Source organism: Mauremys mutica, chromosome 8 (genome assembly GCF_020497125.1).
Source record: "Mauremys mutica isolate MM-2020 ecotype Southern chromosome 8, ASM2049712v1, whole genome shotgun sequence".
NCBI classification, from domain to species: domain Eukaryota; kingdom Metazoa; phylum Chordata; order Testudines; family Geoemydidae; genus Mauremys; species Mauremys mutica.
In genome coordinates, this window is record NC_059079.1 from 59,924,339 (window position 1) to 59,948,799 (window position 24,461).

General features: G+C 47.7%; 1 protein-coding gene across 1 annotated transcript in view; it reads right to left on the bottom strand.

Annotated features, from left to right (window-relative positions):
• PAPPA2 (pappalysin 2) overlaps window positions 1-24,461 on the bottom strand; it is a 186,200-nt gene that overhangs the window by 44,899 nt on the left and 116,840 nt on the right. Inside the window, exons 14-18 of the mRNA XM_045027914.1 lie at window positions 22,933-23,101; window positions 18,491-18,668; window positions 16,093-16,306; window positions 6,668-6,836; window positions 3,734-3,866 (exon numbers count right to left, since the gene is read on the bottom strand). Coding sequence (XP_044883849.1) covers window positions 3,734-3,866; window positions 6,668-6,836; window positions 16,093-16,306; window positions 18,491-18,668; window positions 22,933-23,101 — 863 coding nt within the window. The remainder of the gene's footprint in view (window positions 1-3,733; window positions 3,867-6,667; window positions 6,837-16,092; window positions 16,307-18,490; window positions 18,669-22,932; window positions 23,102-24,461) is intronic.

A 24,461-nucleotide genomic window follows, 5' to 3' on the forward strand; every position in this document is an offset into this window, starting at 1 on the left:
TGCAGTGCAGATCTTTGCTTGAAAATTCTGGAACTAGAGAGCTGTCCATAGTTTATGTCTTCCAGCTCCTGGGGACTGCAGGAAGGACAGCTGAGCACAGAACAGCACTGTGTTCTGCACAATCAATGGGGTATTAAATGAGGATCTCAGTATGGATTGCAAGTTGGCCACAACTACTGACTTATTGTCTTATGGCAGTACAATAAGACCTGGCTCCTAAGAGTTAAAGGCTAAAAGATTGATTAGCTTGAGGCTAAAAGGTTAATTAGAATGGAAAAAAAATCTCAGCCTAATATAAATCACTAGCCTGGAGGCAGCTACACAGGTAAAAAGGTACAGATACTACTCCTGGGGGAATTCTGTGCCACTGCACAATGCAGAATTTGCATAGAATTAATGTTCTGCACAGAATTTCCTTTTCCCTCAACAGAATTGGCACTGCAGAGCTGCTGGCTGCCACTAGGGACCTCTGGACCTGCCAGAGCCCAACTCCCTAGCTCGCAAATAGAAGCCAATGCTGGGGGGAGGAGGATGGAGCTGGAGAGCCCCTGGCAGCTGCAGTTCCCTGCACACCCTGAAGGAAGAAGGCAGCGTGCAGGAAACTCCATACAAGCCCAGGACCAGGCATCAGGCTGTTTTACTCTCTGGATCCCTGGGATCTGGAGGAGTATGGGGTGCAGGTGTCTGGGATGCGGAGGGGGGGGCACACAGCTGGGCTTTAGGGGAAAGGGGGTGAGAGTGTCTGGGTAACGTGGGTGCCCCATGGCTGGGCTCTGGGAGGAGGAGTTCAGGTGTCTGGCCCCCCGAGCTGGGTCTGGTGGGGAGGGAGCGGAGAAACAGAAACTGGGTTGTCATAGGGATTTCTTTAACTCTCTTCTCCTGGGGGAAATTTTTTTTGTGGGTGTCTGTATTGTTACAGACATAGTTGCTGACAGGTATAATTGAAACTGGCATGGATTATATAGTGTTATTTTGACACATAAAATATACAGAATATTGCAGAATTTTAAAATGTTGTGTGCAGAATTTAAAAAAAAATTGGCACAGAATTCCCCCAGGAGTAAGACACAGGATGAACTATCCTTTGAAGGCACTGAACTGTACATGGGACAATCCCACAGGGATCTTTACTCTGATGCTTTAAGGTTAATGCAGCAGCTTTCATTGTTGTACGAATGTTATGACCAATGTCCATTTACATAATGCCATGGATAGAGGCGGTTTACTCTTCCATATACCAGGGCATTCCAAACCAGGGGAGCTTTGGGATGGCTCAGCTTTTCTGGTCTGTGTGTTGTTTCTGAAGGCTGGAGGGAATATTTGTTTTTGGGGGGCAGGAAGATATTAGTGTTATTCAATTTATTTTGTTGTGATTGCTTTGGGTCTCATTTGTACTGTTATATCAACTAACAACAACTATTATTATTGAGACAATAATTTCCTAAAGGCCCCAGCTGAGGTGAGGGCCCCATCGTACTGAGCATTGTACAAACACATCACAGGAGGCCATCCCTGGGCCAGAGAGCTTACAATCTAAATAGAAAAGACAGAGGAAGGGTGGGAGGACAAACTGAGGCAAAGAGAGGTGCAGTCATTTGCATAAGGTCGCACAGCAAGTCAGCGGCACAGGTGGGATTAGAACCCAGATATTCTGAGCATCAGTCCAATGTGTCTTCCACTAGATGGTCTTGCCTCTCTAACACGTTTTGATAAGTTCAGACAATAGCTCAGTGTGTTTGTGCTGTTGGGGCTGGATCCACAGACTTAGGCTCAGCCTTACAGTGCCTAACGTTTAGGCCACCTGCCACCTGGTGGAATTTACTGCCCCGAGTTAGGTGCCCAGGTTCCCTATGCAATGCAAGGGGAGAGTTTGGTACCTAAGACAGGGTCCTCAAAAGCCAAGCTGAGCAGGGAGCCCCGTAAGAGAGCTAGCACGTGCTGAGGAGAGGGGTGTGGCCTAAGACCCCCTTGGCTGGAGGCAGGCACCTGTCTCCACTTCCGATTCAGAGCCATGAACCTACTCCTGCAGGCAGGCACCTAAGCCAGGCCAGCCCAGTCTCACAAAAGACAGTGGTGGTGGCAGCTGCCTTATGTGCTATAGCACAGTGGCTGGAGCACTCATCCAGGCTGTGGGAGAGCTGGGATCAAATCCCCCCCTCTGCCGGATGTGGAGCAGGGACTTGACCCCAGGTCTGCATTTCCCAGGTGAGTGCCCTACCACTAGGCTACAGCCTATTCTGGCATAGTCCTCCATCTCTCCTGGGGGGAGCTGTTCTACTTGGTAGGAAATACTTTCAGCAGTCATCAGGCCAGAGAGAGTGAGAACGACTCGACAGCCCAGCAGTTCAGGCAGGCTTCAGAGAGACCCAGGTTCCGGTCTCCGCTCTGATGACTATTTAAAGCACTTCACACAAAGCGGAAAAGCTTCAACCAAAGAGACCTACCTCAGCGTACCCTATATCCCAGTGGGTAGGGCACTCGCCTGGGAGGTTTGCATCCGTGATCTGAATCAGGCAGGCTGAGGATTTGAACGTGGGCTGCAGGGTCACAACTGCTGCCATGTTTTGTGGGGGGCTTGATCCGGCAGGTTTGCTGAGAGGCTGCCTGTGAGCCCATTGACAGGATTGGCTCTACAGGTGAAGCAGAGGGGGAATGCCTACTTTGAGAATCCCACCTGGTCTGAGGTGCCCACCAGCTTGGTTCCATCACGATATAGATGACCGTGTGCATACCCACTGGTGGAAATGTAGGCACCTAGGGCACTTCCCTAGTGGAAACTTAGGTGGCTACGAAATTTAGGTACCTAAAGGGTTAGGTGGCAACTGAGCAGGGTTTCTGAGGATCTAACTTTTGAATATAGGAGCCTACAGTTGCAGTTTGGTGCCTAAATTTTTTTGTGGATCTAGCCCTTGATCTTTTTATTTCTTAAATTTAATAAAGAATTTAAAAAATCAAATTACAGCGATGCAAAATGTTCCTAATGGAGCCTGTAGTCATGGGAAAATGCCTTGGTTTCATCACATGCCCCAAACTCATACCAGGCTTGTGAGAAGTTTTTTGCTAAACTTAATGGGCCTTTTTCACCAGCCTGGGCCCAGTTTTGATCAAACTTGGGTGATTTATGGTTTTGCACTGAAAACTATGTGGGTTTTGCGTTAACACTCCATTTAGACATGAAGCCAAGTGCAATGTGGCAGCTATGATTGAGTGTTGCTTTAAAGTGGGAGGGATATAAACCCAAGTGGATTTAGACAAAGAAACAGTTTGCATGGACCCATGAAGAGTAAAATTGCCTAGTTTCACATGCCAGGTGACTCAGGTCATCCCTCTAGGAATTACCACCATCACCACCACAACCACCCACAGTAAAAACAACTGCAAAAGGTGGACGAATACTGCAAACGGCTGTGGTTTGCCTCGCTGACATATTCCTTCGCCTTATGAAACTACACATCCTTATCCTGAAGCCAGCATTAGGATTAAAGCTCTTCTGCTAACATGGCCAGATGTTATGTACATCCATAATCCGCCCAACTGGCTTTATGTGCAGACAGAAGACTAAAAACAAAATGGAACTTTGTCATAAATTCAAATGTTTCTGGAGCAGCAAAAGAGTCAATGTGACCTTTCACTCAGTCCTCTGGGACCGCAATAGACCCGGCTGACTCAACATACAGCCTGCTCCAAGAGAAGCGGGTTTGGATCAGAAATCAACATCCTTTTTTGCCCGTACCAATGCCATAGCCTTGTTCACACTTGTACTCCACTAAATTCAGTTCTGGAGGCGGAGGACAATTGCCTTGCAGGTTCTCACACAATTTAAACTCCTCTGTCCATAAGCCTTCTTTAGTGCAAAGGATAGGAACCTAGAAAAGCAGAGAGGGGAATCCACATTACTGCACTGTACAACCAGTACAAGAGGCTCTGCAATGGTTTTTGCATCTATTCCCCTTGCCCTAGCCACACCTAGTTATACCAGCAGTATAACATGCCTCCCACTGGAGCCCATTTAAATCATATTATCCTTTTCTCCACTAACATCAATTTCACAAAATGAAGTTTAGGATGACCCTTCTCCCACTGAAATCAAAGGCAAAGTTCTCCATCGACTACAGGGAGAGCAGGATGCAGTCTTTTATAAATGGGGAATCCAATCTATGATGGTCAGTACCGAATGCTTATAAAGCAAACTGTTCCACATTGCAATCTGATCCCATCACAGGAAATTCGCCACATGTATTTCAATGAGACACTTGCAACAGTCCTTCTGCAGCTGATCAGTGAGCAGCTCCTCTCCTTGAGCAAGCCCCTTGCCAGAGAGTATGTCACAAACCAACCAGGTTCTGCTAAGCTCTGCTAAAACATTAGTAATGCTCCCAGGACATGCTTAAAAGGGACTTTTCAACTGCTTCTAACCTTTGAAATGAAAGGTTACTAACCTTTCATTTAAAAACAAGCAGACTTGTTGACAGTACAAATTATTTTCTTCCATGAGTATTACAAGAGTGTGTGACTGTTGCTGGGTGGGCTGGCCCTTTTGGGAGAGTGAGCTTAGCTCCACTTGTGACCCATTAGCTAGCTGACTCCCAGGTGTTGGGTTTTATTGGTCCTCACAGTAACTCAGCCAGAGGTTATAGGCCTATTGCAGGAGTGGGTGGGCGAGGTTCTGTGACCTGTGATGTGCAGGAGGTCAGACTAGAGGATCACGATGGTCCCTTCAGGTCTTAAAGTCTATGAGAGCCCATGAAAACCATTGCAACACAAAGACATTGACAACAGACTTGAGATTTCCTATAACTGAGTGGGAGAGAAAGGAATCCCAGGCCAGGTGCTTACAGGTTAACTGCAAAACCCAAATAAACAGAATCTGCAGAGTAGCTGCCAATGCAACATCTGCATCCTGCTGTCACAGAGTTGGCTGGCCCTCCAAGGGAAGCTGGCTTCAGTGCCTCCTGAACCTAGTAATTCATCTCCCAGGGATGGCTTTGAGGCCAGGGATCAGGTGATAGCAGGTTACCTGGCCGACAAATCAAATGTCAATAAGCAGCTCAGTACTTCTGCTCCTTCATGAGCATTCGAGTGAGTAAATTTTCATTTGCAAGAACATGGGCAGAGAGCATTGCAAATACCAGTGCAAAGAAACATTCCTGGGGCTCTGCAATGGAAATGCACTCACACCCATTCTGAAAGGCTCTCCATCAGTTGGACACCAGAGTCAACAAACAATTCTGAATGTCCGCAGACAACATTGGCTCCTCTTGAGGGCTTGTCTACACAGCGAGTTAGCACGTGGCAAGCCAGAGTGTGGAGCTACAGCACACTAGCTTGCCGCACACTGACTCACCGTGTGGATCCTGCTACAGCGCACAGAAAGTTCTATACGGTGCTCTGAAGTGTAGACCAATGTCTAGGTCACCCAATTAAGGGACAGACCAGTGACACATGAGTTAGGGAGACAGTCTTTGGGCACCAATAACAGCTAGGAAATGCTCACCATGACCAGTGCGCATATAAATATAGGCGAAAAATACTTTGCAAAACTATTTGTTGAACTGTAAATGACAAACCAACCTTTAAAATAAATGATGATGGCTTTGCAGATATTTTGTGAACGGAAGAGAGGCCTACATTTCTTAAATACCTATTGGGTTGAAGTTGAGCTTGTTGAATTATATTATACTGAATAATTCAAGCAGCTTGCAAGTCTTGTTGCTTAGTGCTGGGTAATGCATGGGGCACAGTTTGGAATGGAACAAAATTAGGATACAAACCCTCCTACACCAGGAGCCAAGGTGCTTCATTTTAGCGTTCTTAACCCATCTGGCCCCTATGGTTTGTGTGCGCATGCATGCGCACAACACTTTAACAAAAAAAAGCAGTGTAGCAAGATGACTGAGATGTGGATCCTATAGCCATTGTGCTAAACAGCCAGATAAGGCATGAAATATTGCTCATTTTCAGCTTTGCTATGGGTTTGTATATTGGTTCATGTCCCCCTTTTACAGGAGATGGATTGGGTCAGTAGCAGAGCATTGTGGTAGATGCTGGTTTCTGATGCAGGCACCAGCATCTGTCCCAGGTAGGCCAGGGAATCTAGGCCAGGTTCTGCTCTAATTCCCAGGAATTGTCTTGATGTCCATTCAAGCCAAGCACAGAAATCCAAACTTCATTTCAGCAAAGCCCTCAAGCACGTGCTTAACTTTAAGCACATGCTTAAGTCCCCTTCAAACGTCAGTACTTGGCTGAATCAGGGCCTGTTTCAGGTTCTCCTTTACTTTGGCCCCAGTTGCTCACTAAACACACATACTTAACTTTAGCACACATGAGTTGCACATGGTTAAGTGTTCACATGACTGAGGTCCTAATTTCTACTGAACTGACAGAGAGAAAAATTCCTCTAGCCACCTGCAAGACTCCAGTGCAAATGTCTCTGGCAGGCTCCCAAGGAAATCCCACCCTAGATGCTGATTGCACGAAGTACACCATGGATTTGTAGTTCAGCAAGTAAATTCAGAACTAGGGCATGGAATAGCCTTTGCAACGCATCTCGTTAGCCAGCCACACTGCTTTCAGGCCAGCTCAAAGCCATATCCAAACAAGGTTGCCGGGGTGTCCTCCAGCTGGCTTGCTGTGCTCTGGCATTCCCCCTTAAAGAAGTCATTCTTACCCTTTTACTCTGTGGGTTGCAGCTGAGCACGCATTGGGTGTCCAGCTCAAAGCCATGGGTGCAGTTGTACATCCCCTCAAACACAGGAGGGGGCGGCTCACACAGCACTGGGACGCAGCTGCCTTCCTCCCAGACTCCACTTTCCAGGCAGTGGATCTTCAATAACTTTCTGGGAAACACACACACAAGACAGTTACTGTATCGTACACCCAAAGAGCAATCCCAAAGCCGCAAATGCTCACCTATGAAAGGGGGCGCTGTTAGTTCTGTGGCTTCAGCTTACACCTTTTCCCCTGGACTACAGGAAGTTCACATTAAGCTCCTGGCTGGAACTGTGTTCAAATCCACAACACCTGATGATCAAGTGCAGTGGGGGCCAGGAGAAGGGGAAGGGAGGGGAGTGGAGAAGAGAGCAACAAAACCTCCTGCAAGCAAATTTGAGTGGATGTTTGGAAGCTTTTGTTACTAGGATTGCAAATAATAATCAATATTGAATAACACATGGTTCTGCACATAGAGCTGCCTTCGTCTGAGCATAGAATCAGAGAAACGACATTAAGGCCTCCATTCAGCAAAGCACTGAAACCTCTGCTTGAGCCCCAGGGTTTAAGCACACGCTGAAAGTTAAGCACATGCTTAGGTGATTTGCTGGATCGGGCGCCGACTCATTTAGGCCCCACTTCAGCACCACACCTAATCACACGCTTAAATCCATCCCAGTTCAGAAAAACTCTTACCTCTCAGCATGTGCTGAACTTGCCTTGATTTCAACATGAGTTTGCTGTGTTGCTTAATCACAGCCTTAATTATCCTGGCCTTTCCCTATGTAGCACTGCTTCCTACAGCACATTTCCCAGTGCTTTGCCCAGTACAGGTTTAAATGTCCAAAGCCTTGGTGCTTCCTTCACTTAAATTGCGAGATTAGGCCAGTCTAACAGATCTCACTATCAGGAAAGTTTTCCTTCTCTAGTTGAATTTTTCCATTCCTCAATTTCATCCCCTTTCCCCCTCCCAGCTATTTCCCCTTGTGCCACCCTAACAATTCTTCTCCCTTCATGCTGCTCAAACCCTTCTGATATGTGCACTCCATCTCTGTGCCCTATCCCGTAGCCAAGTGATATATACTTAGCTCATTCAAATATACCTCATCAGTAAATCCCTCTGGCCTCTTTATCATTTTTGTGGCTCTCCTCTGTACTCCATCCAATTTGTAAATATCTTTCTGGTATCGGAATTGCCATACCAGAACAGACCCATATCAGCTTGTATTGCTAAAACAATATAACATTTAAGTCCTTGCCAAAAAAATAATGAAAAAGAAAAATGTACAGAACAACACTCCATTTACTCAAGTATTCTACTGCTGGCAACCATCTACATACCACATAGTTCACAAGAAGGCATAAAAACCCCACGATGCACTGGGACAACTGAGCAGTACTCATATCATGGGGGAGAAAAGTCTTTTTGACTCCAGCCGTGAATGAGTTTACACCCTTCGATGCATTAGGATTTGTAGCTCTGGTGAGTTTTACCCTTGCTAATATAATTGCAGACAGGATCCTTATTAAATTCAATGTTTAATTATTCTTGCCTGACCCTGCTCTGGAATCTTTTGACCGCTTGTAAGTTTCCCAGATTTTTTACTAGTCATACTCCTTTACTGTTGGACTTTTCTACAAGTTTAATGATAATTTTCATTGTCCAGGACTGATCCCTCACTTTTTCCTTCTCCATCCCTCACCTCCAGCAGACACAGTCCTAGGAGGCAGCAGCTAAAAGTTTCTAGGACACAATAGGCAGCTAGCCAGATAGTTTTAATTTCCTCGCACATCTTTGAGTGTGATTATAGCAGGGCAGCCATTGTGTGCGGCAGAAATATGGGCAGGAGACAAAAGGTTGAATCAGCACCTTACAATCCAGCTCAAATAAGGGACAGCACATAGCTGCTTTCCATCAGTTGCGGTGCAGGGTCTAAATTCTGCCTCTGAGGCCTTGTCTACACTAGGAAGTTTTACTGGCAAAAGTCTTGCCACGGATATAGCTATTTCAGCAGGTTGCATTCCTATTTGGCTGCCCTCACCAGCGCAGTGTGTTCTCACAGCATCAGGTTGCACTGGCAAAAGGTGATGCTAGGTTTTGTATCAGCAAAAGAGCTACAGGAGAGTCAGTCTGGCCCATTCTGTATGCCTCCTGAACAATGCTTTGTGTGGCATGACCTTACAGCTACAATTTAGCCCTATTTTTCTACGATAGCATTTCAGTAAGTGGCAGTGTCTCATAGGGGAGCTAAAGTTGGTTGTAGTATAAATAAATCCTGTGAGAAAGGCTATGAAGGGGCTTCATAAACCAGGCCTCAATCATTCAGCAATGTCCTTTAAACAAGAAACATCCCTTTGGGCTTGGACAGCGATGTGCATACACTCACTAGACAAACACCTGGGAATAACTGATCCAGCCACTATATGTCACTGTTGCTCTTCAAAAATGCATCCAAGGGGCCTTCAGCAGAAGCAAGGTAACTCCATAAGGAGAGAGCCAGAGGTCTTGTCAATATGGTGAGTTGCTGCTCAGCAACCCAAGGTGTGACTCTGCAGTGCTGCAGTCACACTCTGGCTTACGGCACAGTAACTTGCCACGTAGACAAACCCTTAGTATCGAAAGAGCTGGGAGCCTGCAACATGCCTAAGGAATGTGGGATTTGCACAGGTGTCCTGTGTGGTGAGTGAGATCCTTACTCATCACTCGCCTTCTCACTTTGATGTGGTGCTAGAATTAACACACTGGGGCTTCCAGCTGCCTGCCAGTCTGCCCAAGCCACACAGGGGAAAATCACGCTTTGTCAGACGGAACCGGGAGGGGGAATGGAGCTGGTTGCAAATACTGCAGCTCTCTGCCCGCTGGATCTGAACTACATCTGCCATAGATTACTAAAGTAGGGGCTTATCGGGAGCATGCCGACTTTCCTTATAAGCAGTGGAATATTCCAGGGATAGGAAAGAGTTTGGCACCGGATGCACCCCACCCCACCCGCTGCCAATGTGAAAAAGGCACATCCTATGAATCCTAAACAATAACTCATATCTTCAGGGACTCGCCCAAGGCAAATCTCCCATTTCAGGCTACTTCCCAATAGGGTTGTCCTTTCCTGACCCCGAGGTAGAAGGTGGCAGCGATACCAGTGCTGATACTGCTGACCCAGGAATGCTAAGCAGCCTGTTACCAGAAAGGTGCTGGGAGGGGGAGGTGGGGGGAAAGACTTTTAAAACCTGTAGCCCTAAACTTCGCTGTGCAAGAAAAACACCTTGATTCCTTCTGATCTCGGAGAGCGACATTTACTTAGGATTAGCAGGGGAACCGGGAGCCCAAGGAAAATAAAATCAAAAATCAAGTGTTTCAAGCAGATGTTTAATGGGCAGAAGGTGAAGGCCACAGGGAAGACTTATGAGGCCTGCAGGAGCTGCGTTTGATGTGAAAGGCATGAATGTCGGTCTCTAAAGCTCCACGAACCATGCAGCAGGGAGTTTGGCTAGTGCCCAGATGTGTATTAGAGTGGCCAGGACTTGGAGCAGAGGATCCATTGCACCGAGGCCAAGAGGGACTGCCGTAAATCAGCCGAAAGCTCACATTATCTGCCAATGGCAGGAGATTCAAAGATTCCAAGTCTAAAAAGAGAGGGGGGGTTGCTTATTGGTAAGCTAAAAGACAGAAAAGCTGGGTCACTGGATTTCTGCCTCTCTCCCCTTGTAACGGTAGAGGGACAAATAAAACACAACCACCCAGCCCCAAGCTAATGGGGTGTAAATCTTTATTGGTGCTATTAGAGATGTAAATACATGGGAGTCCGTTTGTCAGCCTATGTTTTCTTTCCCCTGCTTTATGGCAGGACATTTGTATTTTGTCTGGGATGGGGAATCTATGGCTTAAGAGCTAAAGCCCATGCTCATACGCAGCTAATGTAAGATGGCCCTGTGCCCAGTGCACTCGGATGGCTCCTGGACTAGTCTGTCCTTGTTTGCCCACTGTGGCCTTTCTGAAGTGCTTCCAGCCCCTATCCTGCTAACTCTTTCCATTTCATTTTCCCCACATCCACCTTTCTTCCCCTTTCATGGTCTACTTCAGTCCCCTGTAGTATTTGGACAACACAGGGAGCTGGAGACATCAGATGTCCCACTTGAAGGGGTGCAGTTCATTACAGTCTGGTTTCCTGGGCCATCTCAGGGCTGCAATGAATTTAGTCAAGGGGCGAGATGCAAATCATTCTTTGGCCAGTGCCTCAAATGCTCACCCACCCATCTGCTGCTCAGCCGCTCTGGCATCTTATATCTACCCTACTGGAGAGTGAGGGGACGGCTCCAGTGTCAGCGCCTGTGGCGGACGGAAGCAACAGAGACTGGAGACAGGCTGGGGCTGAAAGGAATGTAGGCTGAGGCTGTCTAAGGCACCTAGAGGATTTGGAAGTTCGGTTCCCATTAGTTTTATTCCCGTAGGCAGCTTTGCAAATCCCATTCCGAGTGAATAGACTTTCCTTCACGCTGTCCTTGAAATCAGCCAGCGGAATGAATTCCTGTGCAGCAGAGGATACACTTATCACAGAAATCACATAGGATTCTGGCCCTTCCACTCCAAAAAACACAGGCCACCACCCCTTGAGCTATAGGAAAACCTCCACAGCTGGCAGAAACAGTAGGGTCATTATCCTCTCTTGGCTCAGTCACTGGGGTCAACATCGGACACTTACCCATGCCAATAACGGCAAGGCATTACTCTGGAAGCTATGGCTGGCACAGGATTGGGCTGTCCACTTCCTAAGCGGGACAGGCTGCCATGAGCATATAACCCTAGTGTGCCATGCTTTGTATTCACTACTCATTCTCCTCCAGGACATTTACTCTCATCTACAAAATTCCAAATGGTTCAGGGCCCAGTTATCTGAGAACTCTGCCCTGTTATGGTGGCTGTTAAGATGGGCTGGGATGCCACTGCTGCTGGCTCCTGGGATAGAGCTCTCCTCCGCAGTGGCCTCCTGCCCATGGACCTGTTATTCTCTGAGCCTGATGGCCTTCACAGCACCGTGGTAGTGTTCTCTCTTTAGAGCAGGCTTTGGCAGTGAGGAGAAGGCCTCTTGAAGTGTTTGTTCGTTTAGGAATAGTCCTGTCATTCCCCAAGCAACAGGAGACTTCAGGGGCTCATATTTAAGTACCAACATCGTTGAGGGGCCTGGATGGCCCAAAGAAACCATTTTCAAGGGTGACCCAACCAAATTATGAGGATTCCTAAGCAGGCCTCATCCAGATGGGACACAATGAGACCCATCTCCTGCATTCAATCATCACAATCTCAAGAGATATTATCCCCCAGCCCGGCCCCTTCTGATTATCACAGTCTTCAATTCAGTGCCCTCCAAGGAACCCCTTCTCCTCCCTGAAAAAGGCCTTCTCCACACGAAGGCCATTTCCTACAAATTTTCCCACTGTTGCTAATGCTGGTGGGCTAAACCGCTGTCAGCACAAGCCTGAGCACTAGCGATGGCTCCCACAGCCACTGCTGTTTGTAACCCCTTGTCTGTCAGACTCGTCAGAGGGCGCAATGCGGGAGACCTGTCTATGCGAGAGCTCCCCCTGTGGCTGACAGCTGGTCAGTTGCACCAGTGTTGCTGACAGCTGGAAATCGTTAGGTTTCCCTAGTCAGGGCCAGCGCTTCCATTAGGCGACCCTAAGCGGTCACCTAGGGCGCCAGGATTCAGGGGGCAGCATTTTGTGCGCTCCCCACGGGGCGCACGGGAGCTTCCGGTTCTGCTCCCTCGCGCCGCCGACGAAGGACCTTCTGCCGATGTGCCGCAGAAAACAGCGGCAGGCAATTGAGCAGCTCAATGACTGCCGCTGTCGCCTGCGGCATTTTGGCGGAGGGTCCTTCTTCGGCGGCGTGACAGGAGCGGAACCGGAAGCTCCCGTACTCCCCGTGGGGAGCGCACAAAATGCCACCCCCCGAATTCGCCTAGGGTGCCAGAAACCCTGGTGCCGCTCCTGTCCCTAGTGCAGACAAAAGCTCAAGATGCTTCTAACCTCCCCTCTCACAATCCTCAGTCATGCCATACCAGAGTCTCCTGCAATTAAATGGTAGCAATCGTTGCATAGACTTTTAACTGTACGCTCACAATCTCCTAAGGGATTCCTTGTCAATAAACATCTCTAAGGGGTGTCTAACTACTTGGAGCAACTCTTGAATAGCCTTTTCTATCAGACATAGAATTTCCTTGTACATCCTGCCCCTCCACCAAGGGAATGAGAAATGTCTTTAAATTAAGGTCATTGGGGCTCTCAACTCTTCCTTATTAAAGAAGAAACCTACAAAAGTTGGGAAGTCAGAATGAGCGTTGACAGTCCAGCCTAGATTCCCCATGTGCTGCATGTAGCAATCCAATCATTGTTACCTAACTGCATTCCACCTTTATGTAATCAGCCACTGCGGTGTTTGTTAGGGAATTAGAGGGTATCGCAGCAGGAGATGAGGAGGCAGAATTTGTGTACATATTTAAAAACAAATCTTTGTGTAATTGCTTTCCCACTGGTAAAAATCAATTAAAACCAAACAAAGCAAGGAGAATTCCAGCCCAGCTGGACCGCCAGCCCCAGAATGTTCAATCTGAGGGAATGACTACGCAGAGAAAATCAGGTGAATGGCACTGGGGCTGAGGGGGGGCAGCATCCCACACACCCGGCAATGTGCAAGGATACGGATAGCTTCTGAAGCCACGCAAACAACATAGGTCTGAGAGTTTGACATGCACACTAGTGATCTTGCATCTGCTTAGGAAGGACTGGGGAAAAAGGAGCAGAAAGAGGGAGGAAGGCTGGCCTTGTAGTTAAGATACTGGACTGGGATGGAGTATATCTGAGATCATTTCCTAGCTTGGCCATAGACTCCCTGTATGACCTTAGGTAAGTTGCTTCAGGCCAGATTTTTAAAGGTATTTATGTGCCTAGTGAGATTTTCAAAAGCATCTAGGCACCAAAATACCTTTAAAAACCTAGCACTTCCTCTCTCCGCCTGACTTTCCCACAGGGAAAAGGAGGGTAATGAAACTGCCTTCCTCCGTCTTTCGTCTACTTGCATGATCCCCTCGTTGGGGCAGGGACTGTTTCTTAATGTTGCCATACAGCACCTAGCACAGTAGGGGCCCTGATCCTCATTGGGGGCTTAGGAGCTACTGTCAGTCATAATCTGTTTAACTAGCAGGGCGAAAAATGGATTAGAGAGAAAATGTCTAACAAAAGCATCATTGCAGAAATATACCACCTAAAAAGCATCTATTTGCACAAGCTGAGCTGTGGAGGGAAGGTGGGTTCTCTCATTCTTTCACAGCACAGGGTTCCCCATAGCTAGAGCAACATGCTTTATTTTAAATGAATCACCATGGGAAAAAAAATAACTTCGGGCCTCACTAAGATCACTGTGCACCACTAGAACAGCGGAGAGTCACCTTCAGGGCATTTCGTACAAAGTCCTCCAGAGAGAAGGGGGCAGAGTTGGGGTGCAATGCGCTCTGCTCATCTCCAGCCAGCAGAACTAACCAAACTGTGGCTTCTCTGACTTGCGCTGGGGTTCAGCCCCTGGCTGCCCCAGGATTGGGGGATATGTTGAAGTAGCCAAAGGCCACCTTTAACCCCTCCCAGGTTTATATTTCACGGGAGGAAGGTTTGTGAACACCAACCAGTTTTGTGAACCCAAAGAGAGCTTGATAGATTTGCAAAAACCTTCAACTGCCCATAGTCTGTCCAGGCGCAATGAAGGGAAAGCCCCTTAACATCTGAGTCAGTGCATTTGCCAGATTTGACAGGCAGAGTGCATGGAAAAATAAAGTCTGCACAGTTTATATTGGGTATGTAAGTTACTGTGTCCCACTGATTCCAGATGCTTTAGGAGTATAATTAACTAATCAGTAAACTCTTAAGTAAACATGTGTAACCCAAGATTTAATCACACATCAACAGTTACTCATCCAGGGAATGACTCCCACTGAGCTCAATGGGCTTTGGATCAGGCCCTCACTGTATTTGTTAACACAGATGTTAATCAGGGACCATCTTTTTCTTCTGGGTTTGTTCAGTTCCCAACATGAAGAGGTGCTGGGCCAGGACTTGGGCTCCTACATGCTACAGCAATGCACACAAATACTCAGAATACAACCCTGAAACTCACTCTAGTTTACACAATTTTCATTGCTGAGAAAGCCTTGATTTGCAATGCGGTCTCAGTCCCATGTGCCTATCATCATGCATGACACTAATCACTGTACTTCTGTCTGGCCCCTCGCAGTGCCAGGAACCCTGACAGTACTTGACAAAGGTGTGTGCAGTAATCACTTCATCTGTTATGGGGCAGGGGGGAAATGACAACCATTTCACAGTGCACAGCAGCACTGCCCCACAGCTCAGGAGAGCCAGGGAAGAAGAAAGCTGCATCTAGTTAAAACTGAAAGGGGAGATTAGATAATCAGAAGGTAATAACCTGATCTGGAATTGGGCCAAGCCCCTGGGGAGTGCACAAACACTGGCTCGGAATCTCTAATAACCATAACCAGCCGGGCCTCAGTGTGTTTCCCCCCAAAAGCCATTGCAGCACCCTCTAGCACAATGGGAGGGTATTGGCGCAGTACAGAGATCAGTGCCCCCGTCTCACAGCACCATCTCCTGCAGAGGAGAAAGCGTTTTCCAACTGCAATGTAATTACCTGACTGAAATTTTGCCAGGACACTTGGGTTAACATCTCTGTCCCCACAGAAAATCACCACAAGCTCTTTCATGCCCACGAGCAGTCAAGACCGAGGTTTTTTCCCTCATTTCAAAGACAGCTACTCCAGCAGCACAGTGTGCTCATAGTAGAGCATCAGCTAATTCCCGCCTAAGGCCCTGATTCTGCAACACTCACACAGATGTTTAACTTTAAGCCAGTGAAGAGCCCCACTGAAGTCACTGAGAGGGCTCACATGCTTATAGTTAAGCACTTGCATAAGAAAGAAGAGAGACAAGCACCATCTGTGGAACCACCACTAGCACTTCTGGGAGAACTTTTGAGGTCTCTTGCTGAGTACAGAGCCAGTACAACGGTGCTTAGCCTGTAAGACTGGATGGCAGGACGGCTATTCATGTGCGCATGCGAGCACAGTGGAGATTTACATCTTTTCCCCATCAGTTTCCCCACAAACGGGTAAACTTCATTTTTACGCAGTGACGTGTGTGAACACTAGGAAATGTCGATGAATTGTACACAGATAGGCAACCAAGCTAATTTGCAAAGCCAGTGTGCAAACATCTCTCCGTCCCCAGTGGCTCTACTATGGTAAGCAGCAGTAGAGGAGATGAAGATTAAAGGATTAAAGGAACATGGGAAAAGCTTCTGAGACAGACAAGCTTTGGACTTACTTTCTGGGTTTGCTCTCCATGCTCTCTGCCACGTGGTATCCAGGTTTACACTTATAGCGGCAGACAGAACCCACATCATGGTTCCCTTGCAGGCACCGGGGCACCAGCAGCTTGGCATTGGCAACCACGTGAGGTGCATCACATTCCAGTTTGCAGTAAGCTTCTGGGAGTGACCAGAGCCCATCCTCCAGGCAGGTCAGCCATTGACTCAGTCCTGACTCCATGAGAAAGAAGCAGAGCATGCTCAGAACACAGGAGAATTCTAGCAGGACTCCCTGAAGCAGACACAACCCCTAAGGGCATGGAAATCAGCAAAAGCTGCTCTTATACAGTCGGATGCCATTGCCAGTGAAGTCAATGGAAAGAAACTCATTGACTTCACTTGACATTAGGTCAGGCCCTTACTGAAACTGACCATTTGAGCACAGTGGGAAGTCAATGAAACAACTCCTAGGGGAGGAGGGACACCTCTCTATAAAGGAATTTGACAAGCTCTTTAAACTTCCTTCACATCCTCCTTAAAACTCTCCTTTGCTGTGGAAAACTCAGCAATGGCTAGATAGCTGGTTTATCATGCCAGTTGCAATCACCTTGTTTCCTCATGTGTTCCCTGTCTGTTTGTTGTAGCTACCTGTTGTAACTTGTCTTAAACTGGCAGGTTTGGGGGACAGGGGCCATCAATTTGTTACAGTGCCTCATGCAATGCAGCCATGATCCCTAACTGGGTCCCCTAAGTGCTATGCAATTAATACATCATCATCATCAATAATGATAATAATTAATAATTTCTATTGTTCTCCTTAGAGGCTGCGTCAGTGCCTAGCTGTCACCACAACTGGTACCTCAGAAACTCCAAAGATAAATGAATAGGAACAGTCAGACAAGCAATGGGAAATGTAGCACCATCTTCTAATACAGTTCTACACCCTCACATCTGGTTCCTGTGCTGGACAAAATGGAGCCCACCCAGCCTGGAGAAGTAAGCAGAAGTCTGTTCTGGCTGGCATGGTATTCCCACAACCCTTAGCTAAGCTTAAGATGCTGTGCTGGTGGCCCCTCCGATGCGTGCCGGCGTTCCCGGAGGGCCTGCGTCCCAAGGAGCTAGTCATAAGGTTTCTCCTTACTTTGGATCTCCTGAAAGGTAGTGCCCAGGACTGATGCCACACAGATCATATAATCTATCTTTAGTATTTATTATTATTGATCTAATGCCCACCAGGATGCAAGACACTTCAATGAGACTATGAAGCTGGCAGGTCCCTATCTTAATAGTTTACAATCTAAGCTTACAATCCAGTGCTTAGTGAAGTTGAGAGGACTCTGATTTTATCCACTAGGCAGGCATTGTTTCCGCCACTGGAGAAGACCATGGCATTCTATGGATGGGCCTGCTCCTCTTCCACTGAAGCCGAAGCAAGTCTTCTGCTGACTTCAATGGGAGCAAGAGCAGGTGGAATGAAAACAAAGACATCTGTATGCACTAGGAGGTTCAATCCTGCCCTCCTTTGCAGCTGAGCAGCCCCACTGAAGGCAACAGTGTTGTGTAGGTCAAAGTTTGGCCTGTTGACTATAGGCATTCTCACACACTGCACTGCTCAGTTCACACTAGGATCTGCAGGCATGCTCACTGTCAGGAAAATCAGATTCACTGACTGTGGTTTGTACCTTCGATAAAAAGAGGAACAATTTTCCTAAATTTCAGCTATAAATGTCTTGCTAAATAGGACACCCATTAAAATGATTTATTGTAGGTGATACTAGAGTGAATAAGCTAGTGGAAACTCACACAAAGCCCCAGTGCTTGGAACTGTCAGGACAATAACCCCCAAATCCCATCCATCTCTGTCCTGTAGAGACAGTAACAGCAGCTCTATTTTCTTACCTTGGCTTCAAACCACAAATTAGGGATTGAGGGAGGTGGTGGGCAGGAAGCAACATATGGAGTCATAATGCCATAGACTGCAGTAGTGGTCTCTGTGGCTACAAAAGACCCTGTGCTTCCAGGAGTCTAGTGCTACATACATACACATGCCCCTCAGCCAATGTGCCTCCTTTGATTTCCCATCTGACTGTCCCTAGCAAAGCCCCCCCGCCCGATCCCGATTTGGCCAGCTGCACTTCTGCTCTACTCCTGGCTTCCCAGATCTATGTAAAGGGGCTAACAGAGGCTGCACAATCACATGGGAGGAGACATTCCCATGGCTTGAAGTGGCAGGCAGCAAGTGGCCATGGGGATTGCCATTAGTGCTGGGGGGGAAGGAGACAGATAAAGCACATCTTCCCAGGTGGCCTCAGGAGACCTAAAGCCTGCTTGGCAGTCAGAACAACACTGGTAGGGATGGAGAGGCAAAGCTCAGCTCTGAACGGAACAAGGATGGACACTTGTGGCATCCCATACCTTGAAGCTTAGCAGGCTTGATGCAGGTGAAGGAGCAGCGCTCCAGGAACGTGGTCCCGGTGGGGCAGGAGAACTCAGCATAGTACACATGTGACTGATCAGGAACTCCGCAGTCCATGGGGTTGCAGGTCACGGATCTGTCCCACCTCCCGGAGTTGCATGACAGCAGAAACTCTTTCTAAGAAGGAAACATGCCTGCTTCTGATTTTTACGAATGAGTTGTAGTCTAAAGGTAGGTCTACGTGGCACAGATCTTATGGTGGCATGTAGCGTACATACACTGCATGCTCCCCCAGCATGGGTATAAAAAACAGTGTAGACAGTGAGGCACAGCTTCAGTGAGGAGAGTAAAGATAAGCCTGAACCTTATCAGTATGTACCCTACATGACTCTACACACCCGTCTACACTGCTGTTTTTAGCAGTCTAATGTCCCTTTGCCTCCCCGCTTCAGGGAAAGATTCTAGCAGCTCCCCACAGCTAGAGCCTTTCACTGATGTGTGTGGCTACACATTGCAGCATGGATGCAGCTTGCTTGTCACTGCAGTGTGTAGCGACCTGTACCCTACACACCGCCGCCAGTGGTGCGCAGCATAGACACAGCCTAGAAGTTACTACAGTGGCAAAAAGGCTGGCCTGGGTTTCAAAGAATAACAGTGTCTCTCCCTGCCTTCTTCCACTGGGACACCATGCTCAAATCATCCCTTGTCCTGCACAAGGCAGGTGGTCGTGTTGCCGTCTCTGGGAGCACAATGCACGTGTGACCCCCATGCTGCACAGTGGGGCTTTTGCGGTAACGTAAAGGTCATCTACATTAGAGATGTTTGCAATCAGTTAGTAATGTGGCGGGCTTCGCAAAACATATGGTTAGCACACAGCTCCTAAGCCAGGCTGTAATATGTTAGAAAATGTGACTTGGTCTTTTCTATGCAGCAAAACAGAGCCTTATTTTAACCATATCAGAGGACAGCCATATTGTAAGTGGGTCTTCCAAGCTTATTTTTCTATTCTATATAGACTCACAGACACCTGGGGATTTGGATTACTGGATTACCAGGTAAATAAACATAGTTAAGAAATCCCCTTTACACAACAGAAGAACCATCTGAGACACTGGTTATGATCTGTCAATCACATTATAACCCTGATCACGATCAGGTTCGAAATGTGGTACACCCATGTTGTGTGTGTAGTCAACCATGTTACAACCTGGCTGCAAACTCACTGAACAGCTGCAGAACAAACAGGCCCTGATATATGTAGCCCAGTTCAGGGGCACGGTTAAATTGTGGCTCTGCATATGCACAATGCAAGACAGAGTCACATTTTAAACAATGTTTTTTCTATAGTGTAGAAATTGCAATGCAATGTCTTTCACTGTGGCGGAGGACATCTGAAAATGCATTGCACCAGTTTTAAAGCCACCTATAATCCTTTGCCCCTTGCTGGATGGGATAGCAACTTGGATTTTCCCATAATGCACTGAAATAAATCCAGTTGCGTGGCACATGGGTTACCATCTAAAAATGTGTGGCTATGGTGAGCTGCATTAGCTATAACCATAACCCTGGCTACATGAAGCACGATTTCTTCTGCAGCGTAGATGAGGCCTACGTGGAGCAGCATAGGACAGTGACACTTACCTGCCCAGCAGCATGGGAAATCACAACAGAAGCATTCCCAAAGCATCACCGTCTCACCAAATGCTCATCCAATAATGGAGACCCCACAGCTACCGCTGCCCTGTGATGAGTTAGAAGAGCAGTGCTAGACTGCAAAACTCACCATAGGCCACCTGCAACATCCCATCTGCTGGGTCAGAGGGCTGCAGCCCAGCCCTGCCCATACACTTCCCATTTGACTGCCAAATGTTGAGAACTCCCACCAGGCAGATTTATGTTGTGTGGCTTCATTTTAGAGACAAAAAGAACATTTTGTTCCTCTTGAGAATGGACCAGTGTATGTTATGGGACCTGCCGTCCAGTGACTCCTGCCCCAACCCACATAGGGATTAGCTGGAAGGCCACATGCTTAATAGAATTTTAGGAGAGATAGGGGCCAAGCAGCCTGTCTAGATTCATCCATCTGCCTGATTAATCTTCGTACTCTAATAGTTCTCTAAGTGCCCATCTAACTACTACTGAAGGGAAACACATTCACAGTTGCATTGTCCCTTCCAGACATGAACTGCTTCTAGCCTCAGGAAAAAGTCTCCTAAACTCTCCTTATACCCACATCTATCTTCACCTCACTTCACTCTGTGCTCTCTTGTCCGGCACTGGAGAGAGGCACCACCCTGACAGACTCAAGTCCAGCAGTCCATACTTATTGGTACCACAAATACAGTATGGATTGTGCCCAGTACTCTGCCAAAGAGACTCTACCTCGACCTGCAAGGATCATTTCTAGGGCAGTTCAATATCCAGGCCTTTCAGTCCTTGTTCTCCCAGCTAACAAGGGAGCTAGCAATAGTGGTGGCTTAAAACACAGATCCTTGCCTGCTCAGAACTAGGCCAAATTCATGTCACACAGACTAGTACCAGTGACCAACAGAGGAAGAAAGGCTCCACATCCTATTACCTAGCTCCTCATCCAGATTCCTTCAAACGCCTCTCTCTTAACCTACCTTTTTCTGATCAAAACACGAGCAATTACCTTACCCTTTAACAGTGACAACACTCTGGAGACACCTATCATTTTAGTCTCTCCCTCCGGAACTGTCATGGACTCATGTCATCTGTTCCTCTGGTACGCCACCCAGAGTACTCTCTGGGACTTCGCGCACTGCCACAACCATCACCTCCGCTTGGTGTTCAGTTCCTTGCAGGATAATACGCTTGTCTAACAGATTGAATTTGCAAATGCGGTATGTGGCAATTTAATTCATTCATCAGGACTGGCCCTCTGGGGTGCAGAGAGCAGCATATTGAGATACAAGGGGTTGGCTGCTCATCAGCCGCTTCTGTGCTAGTGCTGCTGGGAAAGATGGAGGGTGTGGCATAGGATTGACTCACAGGTCGCCGGATAAATTCAAAAATGAGCTGAGGCATGGGCAAGAGAGAGTTTAGCTGGGCTGAATTCATCCCTGATGTACTTCCACTGACTTTAATGGAGTTCCATCAGAGATGACCTTGAGTCTGAGGGCTTGTCTACATGGGGACATCCAGGAAAATTAATCTGAATTAAGGAAAAGTGTGAATTTGAAGTGGATTATTTAAACCTCACTAAACCCCTGTGCGGACACTGTCAATCAGAATTAAAGTGCCCTTAATTTGGTTTAATTCACTTTGAAGACTGAGGCGCCTTTAATTCTGAATTTCGGTGTTCACACAGGGATTTCATGTGGTTGAACTAATCCACTTCAAATTCACACCTTCTGTAAATTTGAATTAACTTTCCCGGATGTCCCTGTGCAGACAGCCCTAAGAGAGAGCATGGGAGTGTAACTTGCTGGGTAAGGGGACTGCTAGAGGGAAAGCAGCTAATAAGGAAGGCAGAGGAAGGTGTACATTCAGGTAGCTCCCCTCACACACTGCTTTTAATGTACAACTTTGTGTATCCTTTTCCAACCCTTCATTGTGTAAATGACACCAATTTAGATATGCTCTCACTCTGGTAGACTCCCTTATGCCCATTTACTGATGTCAGATTTGCACACTGTGATGAAGTGGGGAATTTTCATGATATTTTGTATGACTATTGTGTGTGCCTCAGTTTCTCCTAGTGCTGCATATTTAACAAGGAGGTAGGGAAAGGGTGCTTGCTCTTTGCAGAGACACAGAGATCCAAATATGACTAGCACAACTTGCAGCAGGAAAGGCAGACCACAGGGGAGCAGCAGGGTAACAGTGGCTGCTTTCTTCCCTTCTGGTTCATCTCAGCCCCACACCCACGAAAGAGACTACTACCAGGGGAATGGTGGATGAAGGAGGCACCTCTCTTCTGCAATCCAGAAGAAATCAAATTGAGGACTGATCCTGTACCCATGACAGATGTGCCCCCTTATTGAAAGTGTTCCTGTATTTGGAACCCAGAAGAGAGATTCCCAGGAAAACTTTTCTCCCCACCATCCCCAGGAGTATCTTTACACCCTGGGGGATCTCTCTTCACTTCACAATAACATCCTTCAGTTTGGCTTGACTGGGACCCTGGTGCCAAACAGGCCCCAGACTGACTGAGCAGTAGGTGGCACAGGTCAGGACTGAGGTGCATTAGCAGGGCTGAGAGGGGCCCAGGTCTGGGACAGCAGTGTGCCACGGATTGGGACTGAAGGGCACTAGTCTTGCTGACGGTGGTGGTCCTGCACTGGAATAAAGCAAAGAGTGCTGTGGGTCACTGGCAGAGCTGGGGGTGCCCCAAGCAAGCAGGAGGGAGCTGGGTAGCAGCCTGTCTCAGCTAGCAGTCACTCAGTCACGTTGCATGGTTATTTCCACCAGAACTCACCTCCCTGGGGCTCAGACCCTTCCCACTGCTGGACTGGAGGACAAATCCCTTCTCACAGACAACAGTGCATTTCATGTGTCCCGGGCCACCAGACGTGCAGTTCACCAAGGCATGGTCGAGCTGCAGTGGCATGCAGCTGCCCTGCTCCCCACAGGTCCAGTGGGCACAGCTGTAGAAGAGACAAAGGTGGGAGAAGAGAATCAAAAGGCAGCTCCCCATGGTGGGGAATCCCAGCACTTCTGCAGCGGGAGGAGCTCCTCCCTTGCGGCATCACAAGGGAATGCCCCATGCGCCAGCACCCGGCTTGGGATGGGTCAGCGCAGTCGGTGTCCAGGGCTCCAATGTCCAGCCCAGGACGGGTCAGTACAGACAACACCATGGTTGGATTTAGGGTTCTCTCAGATTGGCAGGCTGTAAAGCTCAGCTCATTCTACACCGCCCCCTTTGGTTTCCTAAGGGAGATGCTGGATGGCAGATGCTTAACACATGGAGTTTCCCTGCAGTCTAGTCATCTATTAATTAATCTGCAGAGATGGCAGCACCAGTGGAAGGATGGCGTGTGGGGGCTCAAACCACCCCATATCCAACAGCATTTTAGTTAATGAGACTGCGCAGGCACCAGGATCAGCCCATGTGAATCCAATCACAGGATCAGGGCCCAAGCGGGCACGTTTTTCAAAGCCACATTTCCAGGACATTATGGAGCTGAACAAACACATAAAAAGAGATAGTCTAGCAAGAGCAGGCTTTGAGTGCAAAAGGTAAAAATGGCAAAAAAAAACCCCAACAACCCACATGACAATTTTAAAAGACCGAAGGTTCCTTTTGCAGGCAAAGGAATTTTTCCGATATTCTCCTCCCCTGAGACTGTCCCTTTAAGAAATGCTGGGCCAGATCCTCAGGCATTGTCAATCAGTGTAGCTCCGCTGACTTCAGTGCTGAATTTATGCTACTTGAGGATTCGCACCATTTTTTCCCATCAGCTCTTCATTAGAAAATAATAACTAAGGGCACATCCTGAGATGCGCTGAGCAATTTGCACTTCCATGGGAGCTGCAGGTGCTCAGCATCTCACAGGATCAGGACATAAAACGATGCTGCTTGGGGATCTGCTTCCCACATCTCTGCATCCCTAAGGGGACCCTGCTGGCCCTAGGAAATCAGAGCCCCCTGGAAACTCAGAAAAGCTGTGACAGCTGAGTGGAGATGTACAAACAAGGGGCTTTGAGGGGACCCTATGGATTTTAAGGAGCCCCAACCCTGCCTGAAAGAATCCCAGGACAACCCACAGCCACAAGTGGAGCAGCACATTGCTCCATGTAACACAGCCCCCACACAAGGGATCTCCCCAGACATTTGGGTTTACGTGTAAGTTGATGCAAGCCTGTATCTCTAAGTCATGTGTTAATGGTTGTCAGATGGAAATGGGGGCAGGGACTAGGCTACCCAGCAAATCCCAGGGGAAATCGCTCATCATTTAGCTACACAAGTTAAAACAGTACAGTGCTCGTATTCTCACACCTCCCCCT